The sequence below is a fragment of the Ornithorhynchus anatinus genome, chromosome X1 (genome assembly GCF_004115215.2).
Source record: "Ornithorhynchus anatinus isolate Pmale09 chromosome X1, mOrnAna1.pri.v4, whole genome shotgun sequence".
NCBI lineage: Eukaryota > Metazoa > Chordata > Mammalia > Monotremata > Ornithorhynchidae > Ornithorhynchus > Ornithorhynchus anatinus.
This window is the reverse complement of record NC_041749.1, coordinates 110101997-110118158: the sequence shown is the minus strand read 5'-3', so window position 1 is coordinate 110118158 and position 16162 is coordinate 110101997. Positions and strand designations below refer to the sequence as shown.

Below are 16162 nucleotides of genomic sequence, written 5' to 3'. Positions count from 1 at the left end.
GGCTCCCTGGGCTTGGGGAGGGAAGCCTGGGAGCCGGAACACATGGGTTCCTCCTGTCCCTCCCTGTGAGTCACAGCCCACCCATGGGGCGGGGGAGAGTAGGGAAGGTGGGGTGGGGGGGAGAGGCAGGTGTCTGGCTGGGGCTTTGAGCTCCCCGGACCCAGAGGCGCCAGCAGGGCGAGCCACCCCCGCAGCCGGCACCTTCGGGGCAGTAAGCCCTTTGAAGCCCACGGTGCAAGGTTGGAGGGGTGGGGAGTGCCCACATCAAAGCAGGCACGGGGGCAGGAGAGGCTGAAAAGCATCTATCAGGGATCTGGGCATCTGGATGGGCACCAGAATCCTTCAACCCATACTACTTCCCCCACTTAAGAATAATAGTGGTATTCGTCAAGTCCTTACTATGTACCGAGCACTGTGCTAAGTGCTGGGTAGATGCAAGATCATCAAGTCTTGAAGCAGCGTGGCGTAGTAGAGAGAGCACGGGGCTGGGAATCAAAAGGTCATGGTTCTGCCACTTGTCTGCTGTGTGACCTTGGGCAAGTCACTTCACTTCTCTGGTCCTCAGTTCCCTCATCTGTAAAATGGGGATTGAGACTGTGAGCCCCATGTGGGACAGGGACTGTGTCCAACCCCATTTGCTTGTATGCACCCCAGTGCTCAGTACAGTGCCTGGCAACATAGTAAGTGCTTAACAAATACCATAATAATAAGAAGAAGAACAACAACAATAATTAAGTCCCTGTCACACATGGGGCACACAGACCAAGGGGCAGGGAGAACAGGTATTTCATCCCCATTTTACAGATGAGGAAACTGAGACCCAGAGAAGCAAAGTGACTTGCTCAAGGTCAAGTAGCAGATAAGTGGCAAAGCCGAAGTTAGAAACCAGAGCTCTTGACTCACCATCCTGTGGTCTTTCCTCTAACCCTTTCTGTGATTACCTTCCCCAGAGAGGAGTCCCTGGTTTCCTGGACTTTATGGGTGGGGATGCCACAGGCAAGCCAAACGGGGTTGAGGAAGGTGAGATGCAGCCTGGTCCAATTAGAAAGAACACAGGCCTGGGATTCAGAGGATCTGGGTTCTAATCTTGCCTCCAGATACTTGCTTTGTGACCTAGGGCAAGTCACTTAACATCTCTGTGCCTCAGTTCCCTCAGCTGCAAAATGAGGATAAAATACCTGTGCTGTGAGCTCCATGATCTTGTATCTACCCCAGCACTTAGTACAGTACTTGGCACATAAGTGCTTAACAAATACCACAATTATTAATTATTATTATTAGCCAGCAGAAGATGGTGAGAAACTCAGGGCAATGGAAGGGGGGAGAAAGGGCTTCCCAGAAACTGGGATTCCTTATCCTTATCTTGTCCCTGTCCTTGGGCCCAGCTCCCGGGTTCTTAGCCTTCCTCCTATCTGTGTAACCTCCAATCTGTAACCAGTGGCTCCCTTCGGCCCTGAGTCTGAGTGAAGAATGAGGGGATGATGTCAAGAGGTGTAAGAATGAGGCAAGGGGCAGCCGGGGAGGTGGAATGCTCTGTGACTCTTCCTTCCTGTCGTCTCCCAGCCGACAACCCTCATGGCATTGCCAAGAAGGCAGGCGCACCCAACCGAAGATTTGGTCTGGGGCTTGGCCACGGGTGTGGGAAGGGAGGAAGCTAGGGACGAGGTGGGAGTCGAGTTTGTAGGGTGGTGGATGGCACTGGGGACTCTTGGAGGGAGAGAGAGAGCAACTAGAGGAAGGGGAGAGGCAGTGAAGCCTAGTGGATAGAGCAAGGGTCTAGGGAGTCAGAAGGACCTGGGTTCTAATCCTGGCTCCACCACTTATACTGTTGGTATTTGTTAAACGCTTACTATGTGCAGAGCACTGTTCTAAGCACTGGGGTAGATACAGGGTCATCAGGTTGTCCCACGTGAGGCTCACAGTCTTAATCCCCATTTTACAGATGAGGTAACTGAGGCACAGAGAGGTTAAGTGACTTGCCCACAGTCACACAGCTGACAAGTGGCAGAGCCAGCATTCGAACCCATGACCTCTGACTCCCAAGGCCGGGCTCTTGCCACTGAGCCACGCTGCTCTGTTGTGTGACCTTGGGCAAGTCACTTCCTTCTTTGGGCCTCAATTACCTCATCTGTAAAATGGCGATGGAGATGGTGAGCCCCATGTGGGACAATTCATTAATTCATTTGTTTTCATTGAGCATTTACTGTGTGCAGAGCACTGTGATATGGGCTTGGGAGAGTACAATAGTACAATACAACAATAAACAGACACATTCCCTGCCCACCACATATTTACAGTCTAGAGGGGGAGGCAGACATTAACATAAATAAATTACAGTTATGTACATAAGTGCTGTTGGGGCTGGGAGGGGGGAATGAATAAAAGGAGCAAGTAGGGCATTGGAGAAGGGAGTGGGAGAAGAGGAAAGGAGGGCTTGGTCAGGGAAGACCTCTTGGAGGAGATGTGCCTTCAGTAAGGCTTTGAAGTGAGGGGAGAATATCTGTCACATATGAGGAGAGAGGGCGTTCGGGCCAGAGGCAGGACGTGGGCGAGAGGTCCGTGGCGAGATAGACGAGATCTAGGTACAGTGAGGAGGTTGGCATCAGAGGAGCGAAGTGTGTGGGCTGGGATGTAGTAGGAGAATGGCCGGGTGAGGTAGGAGGGGGCAAGGTGATTGAGTGCTTTAAAGGATCGGGACTGTGTTCAACCTGATTTGTTCGTACCTACCCCTGCGTTTAGTACAATACCTGGCACATGGTAAGCGGGGAAGCAGTGTGGCTCAGTGGAAAGAGCCCGGGCTTGGGAGTCAGAGGTCGTGGGTTCTAATCCTGGCTCCGCCGCTCATCGGCGGTGTGACTTTGGGCAAGTCACTTCACTTCTCTGGGCTTCAGTTACCTCATCTGGAAAATGGGGATGAAGACTGGGAGTCCCACGTGGGACAACCTTATAACCTTCTATCCCCCCCCCCAGCGCTTAGAACAGTACTTTGCACATAGTAAGCGCTTAACAAATGCCATCGCTATTAATAATACCATAAAAAAAAGAGGGAAAGGGGGGGTCCTGGCCTAGGAAAGCAGAGGCTGTTCGGTGTTAGGCCAAGTGCGTCCATGGGGTGGAGCCCCAGGCCCGCTGATCACCGCCCCCTTCTCCCCCGGCTCCTTCCTTCTCTGTGCCTCAATCCTGAGCAGTGAAAGCGGCCCCAACTATCTCCCCCTTGCTCCGGCGGAATCCAGGAAGAATCCTGGCTCCTAGCTTCCCATCCTTGCCCCCTCCCTCCCCCTAAAATCGGGGCAGTTTAATTCACCTGCCCTGCCCCTCTCACTCCGCCCCCGCCGTTTGGAAATGTAGCTCTATCTGGGTGGAGCTGAGCAGCTTCTCCAGTCCAGGCGATCCTTTTCCCAAGGGCAGGACAGAGGGCGGAGGGGGACGAAGCAACGAGAAGTCGATAAGCCCAAGACGTCAGTCCTAGAAAGGAACAGTGTTGGCAGGAAGACGTTAGACATGGCTAGATCTTTCTGCTCCTCTCCGCCACCCCCTGTCCTTCCCTCCCTTAAAATTAGAGAAGCAACGTGACCTAGTGGAAAAAACCCAGGCCGGGGAGTCAGAGGATCTGGGTTCTCATCTGGGCTCTGCCACGTGTCTGCCGTGTGATCTTGGGCAAGTCACTTATCTGTGCCTCGGTTTCCTCATCTGTACAATGGGGATTCCATACCTTCCCCCCTCCTACTTGGGGAGGCACTGTGGCACGATGGAAGAGCCGCGGTCCAGAAAACTGGAGGTCCTGGGTTCGAGTTCCAGCTCTACACGCGTACCCTGTGTGGCCTTGGGCAAGTCACTTAACCTCCCCTTGCCTCAGTTTCATACCTAAATCCTACCTCAAAGGGGCGTTATGAGGAATAAATAAGTAATGTAAGGTGCTTTGGTAATAAAATAAAATAATAAAAGCACCACCTATTATTAAGCGCTTAGTACAGTGCTCTGCACACAGTAAGCACTCAATAAATACAATTGAATGAACTGAATGAATACTGAGACTGTGAACCCCATGTGGGACCCGATTTTTCTTTTTTAATGATATTGGTAAAGTGCTTACTATGTACCAGGCACTGTTCTAAACTGTGGGTTAGATAGAAAGCAATCAGGTTGGACACGGTCCATGTCCCACCTGGGGCTCACGGTCTTAATCCCCATTTTGCAGATGAGGTAACTGAGGCACAGAGAAGTGAAGTGGCTTGCTCAAGGTCACAGAGGAGACAAGTGGCAGAGCTGGGATTAGAACCCATGACCTTCTGACTTCCAGACCCGTACTCTACTACTCTACCCACTACGCCATGCAGCTTCTTACTAAGCCATGCTGGCTATCTTGTATCTACTCCAGCCCTTAGTATAGTGCTTGGCACATAGTAAGTGCTTAACGAATACTACAATTATTACTATCTATAATAATAAGAGTAATAGTAATTGCAGTACATAGGCACCCCCTCTAGGAAGCTTCCCCAGACTAACTCCAGAGAAGCAGAGTGGCTCAGTGGAAAGAACACAGGCTTGGGAGTCAGAGGTCATGGGTTCGAATGCCGGATCTGCCACCTGTCAGCTGTGTGACTGTGGGCAAGTCACAGTTTCTCTGGGCCTCAGTTCCCTCATCTGTAAAATGGGAATTAAGACTGTGAGCCTCACGTGGGACAACCTGATTAACTTGTATCTACCTCAGCGCTTAGAACAGTGCTTTGTGCTTAGTAAGGGCTTAACCAATGCCAACATTATTATTAATTCCATCCCTTTCTTCCACCCACCAGCAGAAACAGTGACCCACTACTCTCACCTCTACACCTTCTCGCCATGCCTGCACCATCTGCAATAGTAAGCGCTCAATAAATACTATTGAATGAATTAATCTGCACATGTGTTTATGATGACGGTCGGTCGGGCTTGCCTCCTCTAATAGGTAGGGAGCTCCTTGAGGGGAAGGACTCGATCTATTCTCTGACAAGGTTCCGGGCACCTCATCCAGTCTTCTGCGGCCCCGAGGACTCAGGAAATCCCTGTTAACTATCCAGTGTCCACCAGGGGGAGGTGGTGCCTCTCGGTGAGGGAACTTGATTTAAGAGATCGTTGGAAGTGGATAAATCCCCTTTATCCTGGTGGTGGAATGTTCAATCTCCCCCCACCCCCCACCCCCCTATGGGCTCCATCTCTTCTCTAGAGGTGGTTTCCTCATCCTGACCCCTTAGGAAGTCGTGTGTGTGAGTGTGTGTGTGTGTGTGGAGGTGTCTATTTGGGTATGCCCGAACGTGTTTCTGTGCATGCACATGTATTGTGTGTATGTGCCCACAGTCTGTCAGGTGGCACTGCCCGCTCCCTCTTGGGGCCCGGGGAGAATGGCAGCTGCAGCTCTTCATTTCTGGGAAACTGGCTGAGAGCTCCGAGAAATCCCTATTTATAGTTCTTGGCAGGGAAAGGGACATGGTGGGGGACCAGGGTGTGGTGGGCTGGGGCTTGAGGAACTGAGAGGTTGGGCTGGGGACAGAATTGGGGAACGAGGACCAGAGCTGATGGTGGAGGGACTGGGAGGTGTCAGGAAGCAGAAGGTATGGTAGTAGTAGGGAAGAGGAGGAGGAGGAGGAGACAGCTGCCAGCTGTTCCTGGAGCCTCCCTCCCATCCAGAGTGGAAGATAGGGAACCCCTACATCCCAGGGTAATGAGTAATGGGCCTAGGACATCCCATTCAAGCTTCTTCCTCTCCTCCTTCTCTGTGAACTGCCAGCCAAGTCCATCATCAGGGGCTTGGAGTCTAGCCCCTCCTCCCCCACCACCTGCCTTAGTCCCAGTCCCTGGCCTGTGTGGCTCAGCAGGGGAACTTTGGGGAGGCAGGAACATGGCCTATGCTCTTTTAACCCTTTAGGGGGTGGAAGCAGGAAGGGTGGGTGGGGTGGTGGGTCTGATGAGTCAGGGGGGAAGGAAAGGGCAAGGAAACTGAGTGGTCCACAGCCTGTCTCCTCCAGTCCCCAGGAGAGGTTGTGGGCGCCATGTGGGGAGGAAAGGGGGGCACTTGGGACTGGGAGCAGCCCTTCCCTCTTCTGGCCTGGCTAGGCTCCAGCTGAGGAAGCTCACACAATGGGGACCCTCTGGTTAGCCAACCCTATGCTTAGCTTCAGCTACCCCTGCCAGGGGCCATTCCTGTGGGCCCCTGTTAGTGCCAGTCTGGCCTAACACGTCCCTCCACACTATTCTACCCTGCCTCTTCAGGATTCCCCCGCTACCCCGACACACCCATAAACAGGCGAGCTACCTCGGGGGTCTCCCCCTAGTTCCTTGTGCTTCACACCACCACATGCCTCACATGGCTCCTCCCCCTCCTCAGGGCTTCCCACGCCCCGACAAGCAGCAGGGGCGGGGCTGGCCCAGGTGCAAAGACTATGCGCAGGCGTGTGTACGTGCGTCAGCATCTCTGCAAATAGCCTCTGGGCCATGCCCCTCCTCCCGCTACCCCCTCGACCTGTCGCTGGAGTTGAGGAAATTTCCGGGCGGGGGGGCTCTTGCCCGTACCCCCAAAAGCCCTTTTGGGAAAGGTCCGTAAAGAGCTTGGCTATCTCTAAGAACTAACCCTATTCCCCTGAGCCACTCCCTTCTGCTTCTGGGAGACCCTGCACCCTCCCTTGCTATCTTCCCTGTCCCGCCCGTGGTGGCCAGCTGCAACATGGACAGGGACAAAGTTCAGGCTGAAAGTAACTTGAAGTCTGGGCTGTTAGCCAGGATATTGGGGTTCATGCCCTGATGGGCCTTCCCCCAGCCCCCTAGGCCCTTTCCCTGCAGCCCTCCTTCTTCCCTGACACTCCTCCAACCCTGCCTTTCATGTCCTCCATGTGGTTGGAGAAACCTAATCTGGTCCCCACAGGGCAGCCCCTCCCTCCTGTCCAGGCCCCCAGCTTTGGATGGGGCAGACCTAGAGTCAGAAAGGCAGGAGGGGCTGGGCCTGATGATCCCCAAGGTCTGGGGTGGGAGGGCATTCTGCATGGCTGTGCCTGCCCTCCCCCCCTCCAACCCCCAGGGCCAGGAAGTGGCTCTTATCAGTCTGGAAAGAATGCACTGGAGTTTCTGCCCAGGCCCAGCTGTCCTTCCACCCTGCAGCCAGCCTGGCTCCAGCCTCCCTCTCCATCCCCCACCTCGCTTTCCAGGGCCCCGCCTCCTCTTCCTTTCATCCCCCAGGTGGAGCCTCTTAGGGAGTCCCACTTGACTCAGTCTTGGGGGACCCTGGAGGATGATGGAGGCACCTTGGGGGTTCAGGTCTGTCCCCCAGCTTGGCCACCAAAATGTGCAGGGGTGAAGGGAGGAGGGCTGTCTGCCGAGTCTTCAGATAATCTGTAACCCATCTGGAATGAACACATCTCCAAATGGCCTTCCCCAACTAAGCCCTCATTTCCCCTACTCCCTTTCCCTTCTGTGTCACCTTAAAGGCACTTGGATCTGAACCCTTTAAGCACTTGATATTCATTCCACCCCCAGCCCCACAGCACTCACATTCATATCCTCACACTCTGCCATTTCCCCTATCTGTAGTCTATTTTAATGTCTGTCTCCCCTTTCTTACTGGGTGCAGAACACTGTACTGAGCACTTGGAAGAATGCTACTTGTCGGCTGTGTGACTGTGGGCAAGTCACTTAACTTCTCTGTGCCTCAGTTCCCTCATCTGTAAAATGGGGATTAAGACTGTGAGCCCCACGTGGGACAACCTGATTCTCCTATGTCTACCCCAGTGCTTAGAACAGTGCTCGGCACATAGTAAGCGCTTAACAAATACCAACATTACAATACGATCCTAGACTGTAAGCACTTAGTGGGCAGGGATTGTGCCTACTTACTGTGTGGTACTGGACTTTCCCAAGTGCTTAGGATCTTGGTCTGCACAGAGTAATGACTCAATAAATACCACGAATTGATTGAACCAACATCAGGCACCTTCAGGTTTGGGGCTTTTCCCACAATTTAGACTTGGCAGCTGTTTTCAGGGAGCAAGGGAGTGCAAAAACTGTGGAACCAAGGTAGAGCCAGGGAGACTGGATTATAATAATTGTGGTATTTGTTAAATGTTTACTATGTGCCAGGCACTGTACTAAGCACTGGAATGGATACAAGCAAATCGGGTTGGACACAGTTCCTGTTCCATGTGGGCTCATAGTCTCAATCCCCATTTTATAGATGAAGTAACTGAGGCCCAGAGAAGTGAAGTGACTTGCCCAAGGTCACACAGCAGGCAAGTGGTGGAGCCGGGATTAGAACCCATGATCTTCTGACTCCCAAGCCCGTGCTGAATCCACTGCACCATGCTGCTTCATGCTCCAGGATGCACATAATACAATATAATACATAATATGGGTCTGAGATCAGGGTTGGGGCACCTGCCTCATGTCTTCTCCTTCATGACAGATTCCTGTTTTCCAGCACCCCTCCACCCCACTGAGGTGGGCACTCACAATGGGTTAGGTGGGATAGGGCCCAGGTGAAGGTGACAGCAGGTCCTTAGGGGTTAAAGGGGTCACCCCCGGCTCCAGCTGTACCGTTTATTAAAAAACACACACCACACTGTACACTTCACATTATTGGGGGGCAGGGCGCAGAGCAGGGGGAGGGCCCAAGGGCCCCGGCCTACTCCCTCTGGCCCCCACGCTTCTTCATCCTTGGGCTATACCCAGCTCAGCCAGAGACTAGGGCTCAGATCTGGCCCGTGCTGAGAGAGGCTGAAATGTCAAGACTCAGAGAAAGGGCAAGAACAGTTCTACCCTCAGGGAGGATTTCGGTATCTCTTGGCTAGAAAAGGCGGGCCTTCCTATGCCATACTCCAGGGAAGGGGCAACTTCCTGTCCGAGGCTTCCTGGGTCATCCGCCCGGTTGAGGTGGGCCTTCCTGAATCATCCAACTTCCTGTGGTGGTATCCCGTTAATTACCTTCCTTGAAAGTCCAGGGAAGGCTAGGAGAATCCTGGAGGCCTAGGTCTTGGGGAACAGCCGCCGAGAAGACCAGCTGCATGGGGTCTCAGAAGTCCGGGCCAGGCTGGAGGGCCACAGGCAGCGGAGAAGCCAGCCGGACCCTGGAGGAGCCCCGGGGGCACGATGGGGTTAGCAGTTGGTGTGGCCATTGGAGTCTGGGCTCTCGGGGCAGGAGGAAGAGAACAGGGCCGAGCGTTTCTTGGAGCGGAACATGGATGAGATGTGGAATGCCTGAGAGGGAAGGCGAGCGACGCTGGTACAGCTGGGCCTCCGGGCCCCGGCGTGGACACATTGTTTTTCTTCCCAGCACTAACCCCTCTTGAGCCTTGGGCCTCTCAGCCCCCTGGCAGCCTCCCCAAGGACCGCCCCCTGCCACCCCAATCCTGGGTGAGGCCAGAGTCAAGTGGGGATCGGGCTCCCTCCCTGAGGTCATGGTTCCCAGTTCCTCCAGCTTTGCCCCCCACCCCCTCTGATAACCCACCAGATTGCTCCTGGAGCCCTCCTCCCTGGACGCCTGGGACGCCCACCCCCCTCTCCCTGGGCTGGGACGTACCACCCAGTAAGCCACCAGGGCTCCCTGCAGGAGCCCCGCAGCCACATCCGAGGGGTGGTGGCGGTAGTCAGAGACCCGGGTCAGTCCGGTGTAGAGGGCCATGAGGATGAGGATGAACTGGACCAGGGGGCGCAGCAGCCGGGCCCCATGCCACGTGAACCGGGCCTGCAAATAGAACTGGGGGAAAAGAAAGGGCAGATGAGGGTTTCTGTCCCAGGCTTGGGCAGAATTGGCACCCTCCTCCCTCCATCCCCCCCACCAGACTGACACTGGATGGATTTGTTTCACTCTGTCTTTATAATCAGTTGTATTTGGGATTTTTTATGTGTCCCCCTGCTCCCCCAGGGGAGGGGGGTCCAAATGACCAGAAAGGCCACTGATTCGACAACAGGACACCTGCAGGGTATGGGACACCAGCGAGTGGAAGAAGAGCGGAGGCTGTTGGGGCTGAAAACCCTCCTGGAGCTGCTGGGAGCCGCGGGGCTCAGCCTGGCGGCTGGAGCACCCCGAGCGAGCCCAGACAGATGGGCATTGTTACCGGGCCCGCCCCCCCTCCACTGCTCACTTGGGAGTGAGCTGAGGAAGGGGACAAAAGGCATCTGAGAGGTTCCATTCATGGGGTGCCGTGCTGAGCCGGCGGGCTTGAATAGGGTCTGGGCTTCGGGGCGGCTCTCCAGCTCCTGCCGCTCGCAGGCCAGGGATACACAAAGGCCTCATTTGTGCCCGCTCCGTGGGCATCGTGGGCACAATGGGGCCTTCTCTGTCCCTTGGGGCACAGGCTGAGCTGCAGGGTGTGGAGGGGGAGGGGCAGGTAAAGCAGGAGAAGAGACGGGGCTATGAGGCGCAGAGGACTGGGAAGGAGAACGGCTTTGGACGAGGCAGAGAGGCAGATGGGGAAGAGGCCGGAAGCAGGTGGGGGAATCGGGGAGTTTGGGGAGTTGGGAGGGACCAGGGATGCAGGTGGCCTAGGCATCAGTGTTCACCTTTATCTCTTGCCAGTGCCCCGGGAGACTCCCTTTGGGTGGGGTCACCAGTTGGGGAAGGTCTCTTTCGTCTTTGCCAGAAGCTGTTTCCCGAGGCCCTGGCTAGGGGGTCGGGGGGGGGGGGGGGCCCACCCCGGGGAGAGTTGCTTCTGAAGGCACTTACCACCAGGTAGAGCATGCTGTACATGGCGAAGGAGGCGTGGCCTGAGTAGAAGGATTTTCTGGAGAGAAAGAAGAGGCTGCGTTACTCGCTGAAGCCCCTACCAGCCCCAGCCCCACTACCCTCTCGAAGGTGCCGACCAGGGAGGGAGGGAGGAGCACCTTGGTACTGGGTGGGCTGTGGAAATGGAAGTCCACCAGCGCCGGAGCCAAGGTGGCTCTCAGTTCAGCGTCGGCATGGAGTTCCCCCGGGTCCCCCAGCAGCGCCCGCTCTCACCTCGCCTCCCGGACTTCAGAGGGGCGGCCTGTGCAGACGTAGTCCAACACGTAACCCCTGGAACAGTCGAGCTGAGCAGGGTCGGGCTGGCAGACGGCCAGGAAGTGGGGACGGAGACGGCCCACAGTCAGCTTGGCGATGCTGGTGAGGGACTGGCCCACGGTGCAGCCAAACAGGAAGGCACCCACCTCCTTGTAGAGCACAGCCACGTAGGAGTTGCCCACGAAGGAGCGGGAGCTCAGGTGCCGGTAGCGCACACGGTAGGTCTCCCCCAGGGCGATCTGTGGCAGCATTCGAACTTGTGACCCGAGGACCCGGGAGGTTTTGGAGAACTGGGAGATGGTGCCCAGGTTGGGGCAGGCTCCCGTTTCCCTGGGGCAGGCTCCCGGGCTCCCCAGTTGACCTGCAGGGCAACCTTGCGGGTCTGAGCAGGTGGGAGAGGTGGCTCCCGCAGCCATCGAGGAGCGGTTCCCAGTGTCCTGGTTGCCCCATTACTCAGGAGGCAGTGCTCCTCTGGCCCCATCCAGGGGGACGCCAGGAGTATGCTGTCCTTCCCCATTAGGCTGGTGGGGCAAAGGTGAGACTTCCTTTACTGCCCTGCCAAAGAAAGGCGGGACTTCCTGTCCTGGTCTCTAGAGGAGGCACTGACACTTCCCGTGGTTCATTTTCCCTCCCCATCATCCAGCTGTGGACTTCGCTCACCGATAGGGCAGAAATGAGGATGCCCACGGAGATTAGGACCGTATCGCTGACTGTCTCCACCCGTTTCAGAGGGTAGCGGATGCTGCTGTCGTTGCAGTAGAAGCCCCGATGGGTGGGCTGCACTCGGCTGATCTCACATACGAAGAAGGGGATGGAAGCTGGGGGAGAGGGAAGTTGGGGGCCGGGAGATGGAGCTGGAGTCACCCGGGAGCTGAGGGCACCCCAGTGTCAGGCACAACTATTGAACCTGAAGACCTCTTGCGGGGCAGTCACAAAAGCTTCTTGACCTCCCCCCCGCCCCCGCCCCGCCCCCCCAGATCCAAGGATCTGTCAGCAGAAACGGAGACCTGCAGCTGCCAATTCCCCAGACGTGGGGCTGGGCCAGGAAGGGGACCCAGGCGTCCTGCCCACTAGCCTTTTCCTGGGGGTGTGGCCGGGGCTGTGTTTCCCGTCCCAAGTCCCTGGTTTCCTTTCCAAACAAGTTGCTTGGCTCCCGCCTGTCCTCAGTCTTGTCTTTCTGCTGCTAGAGTCAGCAGATCCCTGTGTGATGCCTCTCGCCTCCCCTAACCTGGCCCCCAGGAATTGCTTGGGGATGAGGGATGCATCTTCCAGAGTTTGGCTGGTGGTTGAGCTGGCCTGCCCCCTCTGACTTCCAGCGTGGACTAGTCCCCTCCCACTTAGCTCCCAAAATGCAGAATAGGGCGGCTCCTCTACCCCCGCGACATCCAAGATAGGACCCCCTCAACTTTACAAATGGAATGGGCCCTCCCCTGCAACTCCAGCAGAAAATGGGTCCTGGGCCATTTTGTCCTTGGGCATCAACCAGTTCTGTAGTGTAGTAATACAGAGGCCTCCTCAGCAGGAGAAAAAGGTGTGTATGTATGTGTGTCTTTAGGCTAAAGTGCATGTGTATTCATTGGAGTTTCTATCAGAAGACTGTGTAGATATGAGTGTCAAGGTGTAGGCATGTGTAATGTGTCTATAGGCATGCAGCTCTGGATGTCAGAGGGTGGCTGGCTGGTTGGCTGACCGTTTATGAGTTTGGGTGTGTGTATGAGTGCATCTCTGTGTATGAGTGAGGGGGTGTCTGCTTGTGAATGTGTGTATATGTGAATGTGTGTGTTTATGTGTGCTGCGTGTGGGCTTGGGGATTTCTGAGCATGTGTGTGGGGGCCCGAGTGGATTGTGTTTATAGTTAGAAGCTCTGAAACTACCTCTCTGGATGGTTGGTGGGGGGGCCACAACAGTTGCCCTCTCCCCTCCCCCAGCCTCCCTCTTCTACCTTCCTGGCCCTGTTCAGCCAGCTCATCCGGCCCTGCCACCTTTGCTCTGAAGTGCCCTGAGGCTCTGTCCCCCCCTCCCCCCCAACCCCAGGCCTTTCCCCTTCGGAGAGTTTTCCCAGTTTTCCAAAGGAAATTACTGGAGAGAGAATCCAGCGGCCTGTTTCCTCCCTTCAGCTGTGCTCCCTCCCTGGCCTCAGGGCTTGGGTGTGAATGCCACCTAAGGCCTAAGGGCTCTGGGAGTAAAACTTACCACGCTGGGGGCCCCTCTCGTGCCTCTCCTAGGCAAGCCCCTTCCCCTCTCTCCCTGCGGGGGCTCATGCCTGGGAGACAAGTAGAGACCTGCCCCTTCTCCATGGCACAAGTTGTGCCCTGGCTGGCCGGAGAGGAAGGTGTGGGGGCTGCGTGTCTTGGCCTGCACTATTTGGGGGGCAGGGGGGGGGGGTGGAGCGCTAGGAACTGGGACAAAAGATGATCACGGGGAAGTAGCCGACCTTTGAGCGGACAGGGGGCTGGCGGGGGGGCAGGCGGGAGCAAGGGCCCCGGGGAGGCAAGTGGGATGAGGCTGAGAGGTAAGGAGCCAGGACTGAGGCTCTCCCCCCTTAGGGTCTCTGAGATCATCCCTTAAACCGACCCGCCGTCCTCTTGGCCTTTCCCCCATCAACCTTCCCTTCTCAGGCCAGCCTCGGCCGTCCTGGGGCCCAGCTCCGTGCGGATGCATGGGGTACCAGATGCGCCCGAGGTTCGGGTTTCCCCGATCTGGGGCACCTCGTGGGCGAGACCGCACCAACCGACTTAGGCTGTTGTGGCCTCTCCCCAGGAGCCGCTGCAGGTCCTCGGGAAAGAGTGGGGGTCGTGGGCCCCCGGGACATCTCGGTTTCCCCGCTCCCGTTGCCTGCCAGACTCACCCACAAGGAGACAGACGATGTCTATGAGGACCAAGGTCTTCCTGCGGCCGGTGCCAGGTGCCCCCAGGTCATCAGTTTGGTTGCTGAGCGCCCGCCGGGTGACCCGGATGTCCGCGGGGTCCCCGGGCCAGACCCGCTGTTCCCCGGGCAGCTCAGGCAGGAACTGGCGTTTCCCCTTCTGCATGGTCTGGCTCGGGGCGAGGGGTGGTCAGCCTGGTGGGGAACAGGGCCCGGACCCCAGGCCTGAGGCTGTTACAGGTCGTGGCGGCGGGAGGCGGGGATGGGGGGGCGGGTGGGGGCCCAATCTGTTCACCTGATGCGGCAGCTGGCAGCAGGGGAGACGAGGAGGAAGGGGGCACACTTGGCCCGGCCTGGCCCTACTCCGGGTTAGGGGGAACTTCTCCCTTACCTGGGCTTAGGGCTGGGGGGTCAGGCAGCACATGGCTCGTGGCCCCCGGCCCCCTGGGAACTGGGACGGGGGACGGGGGACGGGACGGTGACAGCACCGGCTCGAGACTCGGGTCCCAGTCGCCGGAGCAGCCGGGGGGAATCTTGTGGATCTCCGGGCTCTCGGGCAGCGGCGACGGATTCGGGAGGCGGGGAGAGGGGAGGGTGCAAGGGGAAAAGGGGAGGAGACCGGGAGGGGAAAGGAAAAGGGATCGGGCAGCCGGCCAGCTGGCCGGGCAGGGAGCAACCACCTAGTCGGGAGGCTTGCCCGGCTGGGTGGGCTCCGGCCTGCTCGATACGGGTGGGGCTGGAGGGTTGCTGGCAGGAGGGGCTCTGCTAGGACTAGGGCTCGGGAGGAGGCGTGGAAGCACCGGAACCGGACAGGGCTGGGGAGGCGCTTGCATTGGATTGGAAATCCAGTCCATTCAAATAAAATGCAAAACTCCATGCAAATGAGCGAGCCCTCCGTAGTTTTGAGTAAACAGTTTGAATGCTTTTTGTCATGGATCCACAGCCTCGGGGAAGGGGAGGAAGGAAGAAGCAGAAAGGAAAGAAAGGGGTCCTGGATATACCCGGAGGGATGGGCAGGGAAGCCAGAGACCGGGTTAGTTTGGACGAGGCTGGTCGGGGGGAGGGCGAGGGAAGCGGGAGGGCTTTTTGGCTATAGTTTCCCCCACTAGGGTCGGAATGGGAGTTTCGGGGAGCAGTTCACGAGCTGGAAGCTCCCTGTGGGCAAGGGACGTATCTGCCGACTCTGTTGTACTCTCCCAGGCGCTCAGCCCAGTGCTCTGTACAGCGTAAGCACTCCATAAATACCATCGATCGATTGAGTGGAAGTGGGCCCTGGGCCTTGAGAAGCCATCTGTGGCCCCTCCCAAACGCTCAATACAGCGCTCTGCCCAGAGTAAGAGAGCAATAAGCAAAACTGAAGGAGCCAGGCAAAAGCATTGCAGCACAGACCAGTGATTGATTGCTAGAGGTCAAGGCCAGTGTGGGGAAGGGTAGCGGCCCGGGATGGGGCTGGGGTTAATCAACAAACCCAGAACTCTGCCTGCTCTAGGGCTTAACGGGGGGGTTAGTTAAGGCCCTACCCTGAATGGGGAGGGGGCCCGGGTGGTCTGGATGTCCCTGGGGCAGACGAGGCAGCTGGAGGTGACACAGGGGCAGCCTGTTTAGCTGGATCTGCTCTACTTGCCTGCTCCTCCCCCACCCACACCCTTGAGCAGCTCCGGGTCAGGGAGGGGCCGTGGAGGGTGTGGGGGGGGTCACCCTACAACCAGCCCAGCCTAACACCCCCAGGCCCCCGTCCTGAAGAACTACGCTGGCACTGCCCTGGACCAAGCGCTCAGTGCAGTGCTCTGCCCATAGTAAGGGCTCCATGAATAGGGTTGAATGACCGCCCTTAGGTCACAGGTGCCTGCTCTCAGCTCTCCTCCGGGCCTGTGCGGTGAGGTGAGAGATGATGGCTAGGCAAAGAGTGCCCCCTGGTGGTGACTTGAGGGAGCTGCTCTCGTGTCTCAGTTAAAGGGACTCCCAGGGTCGAATCCAGTCTAAGTCCGCTTCTTCGCCAGCTCAGAGGATCGATCGATCAATCAATCAATTAGTCAATCAATCAGTCGTATTTATTGAGCGCTTAATGTGCGCAGAGCACTGTACTAAGCGCCTGGGAGAGTACGATATAACAATATAACTGACACATTCCCAGCCCGCAACGAGCTTACAGTTTATAGTCTGGTCCACGTCCTACCTCTGGCCTGGAATGCCCTTCCTCCTCAAATCCGCCACACTAGCACACTTCCCCGCTTCAAAGCCCTACTGAAAGCTTACCCCCTCCAGGAGGCCTTCCCAGACTAAGCCTCCCTTTTCCT

General features: G+C 56.9%; 1 protein-coding gene across 3 annotated transcripts; it reads right to left on the bottom strand.

Moving 5' to 3' along the window:
• Positions 1–8493: 8493 nt before the first annotated feature.
• Positions 8494–14602, bottom strand: LOC100090109 (phospholipid phosphatase 3). 3 transcript variants are annotated; one of them, XM_029052059.2, is made up of 7 exons: positions 14161–14597; positions 13848–14060; positions 11660–11817; positions 10958–11238; positions 10685–10742; positions 9539–9715; positions 8494–9216 (listed from the first exon to the last, which is right to left on the bottom strand). In XM_029052059.2, the coding sequence occupies exons 2-7, from the start codon at positions 14029–14031 to the stop codon at positions 9115–9117; spliced, it is 960 nt and encodes a 319-aa protein (XP_028907892.1). In that variant the 5' UTR covers positions 14032–14060; positions 14161–14597; the 3' UTR covers positions 8494–9114. The 3 variants fall into 3 exon arrangements, with proteins under 3 accessions (XP_028907892.1, XP_028907893.1, XP_039766271.1); XM_029052060.2 differs by having other exon boundaries at positions 14257–14597; XM_039910337.1 differs by having other exon boundaries at positions 10958–11148; positions 13848–14602.
• Between the last annotated feature and the right edge of the window lie 1560 nt (positions 14603–16162).

Excerpts from the sequence above, each read along its gene's own strand:
- LOC100090109 (XM_029052059.2), bottom strand. The coding sequence starts at position 14,031 with ATGCAGAAGGGGAAACGCCAGTTCCTGCCTGAGCTGCCCGGGGAACAG. Across the intron at positions 9,716-10,684 it reads ACAGCATGCTCTACCTGGTG|TTCTATTTGCAGGCCCGGTT; the intron begins GTAAGTGCCTTC and ends CTTTTCCCCCAG. Across the intron at positions 9,217-9,538 it reads CCCTGGTGGCTTACTGGGTG|GCATTCCACATCTCATCCAT; the intron begins GTACGTCCCAGC and ends CTTCCCTCTCAG.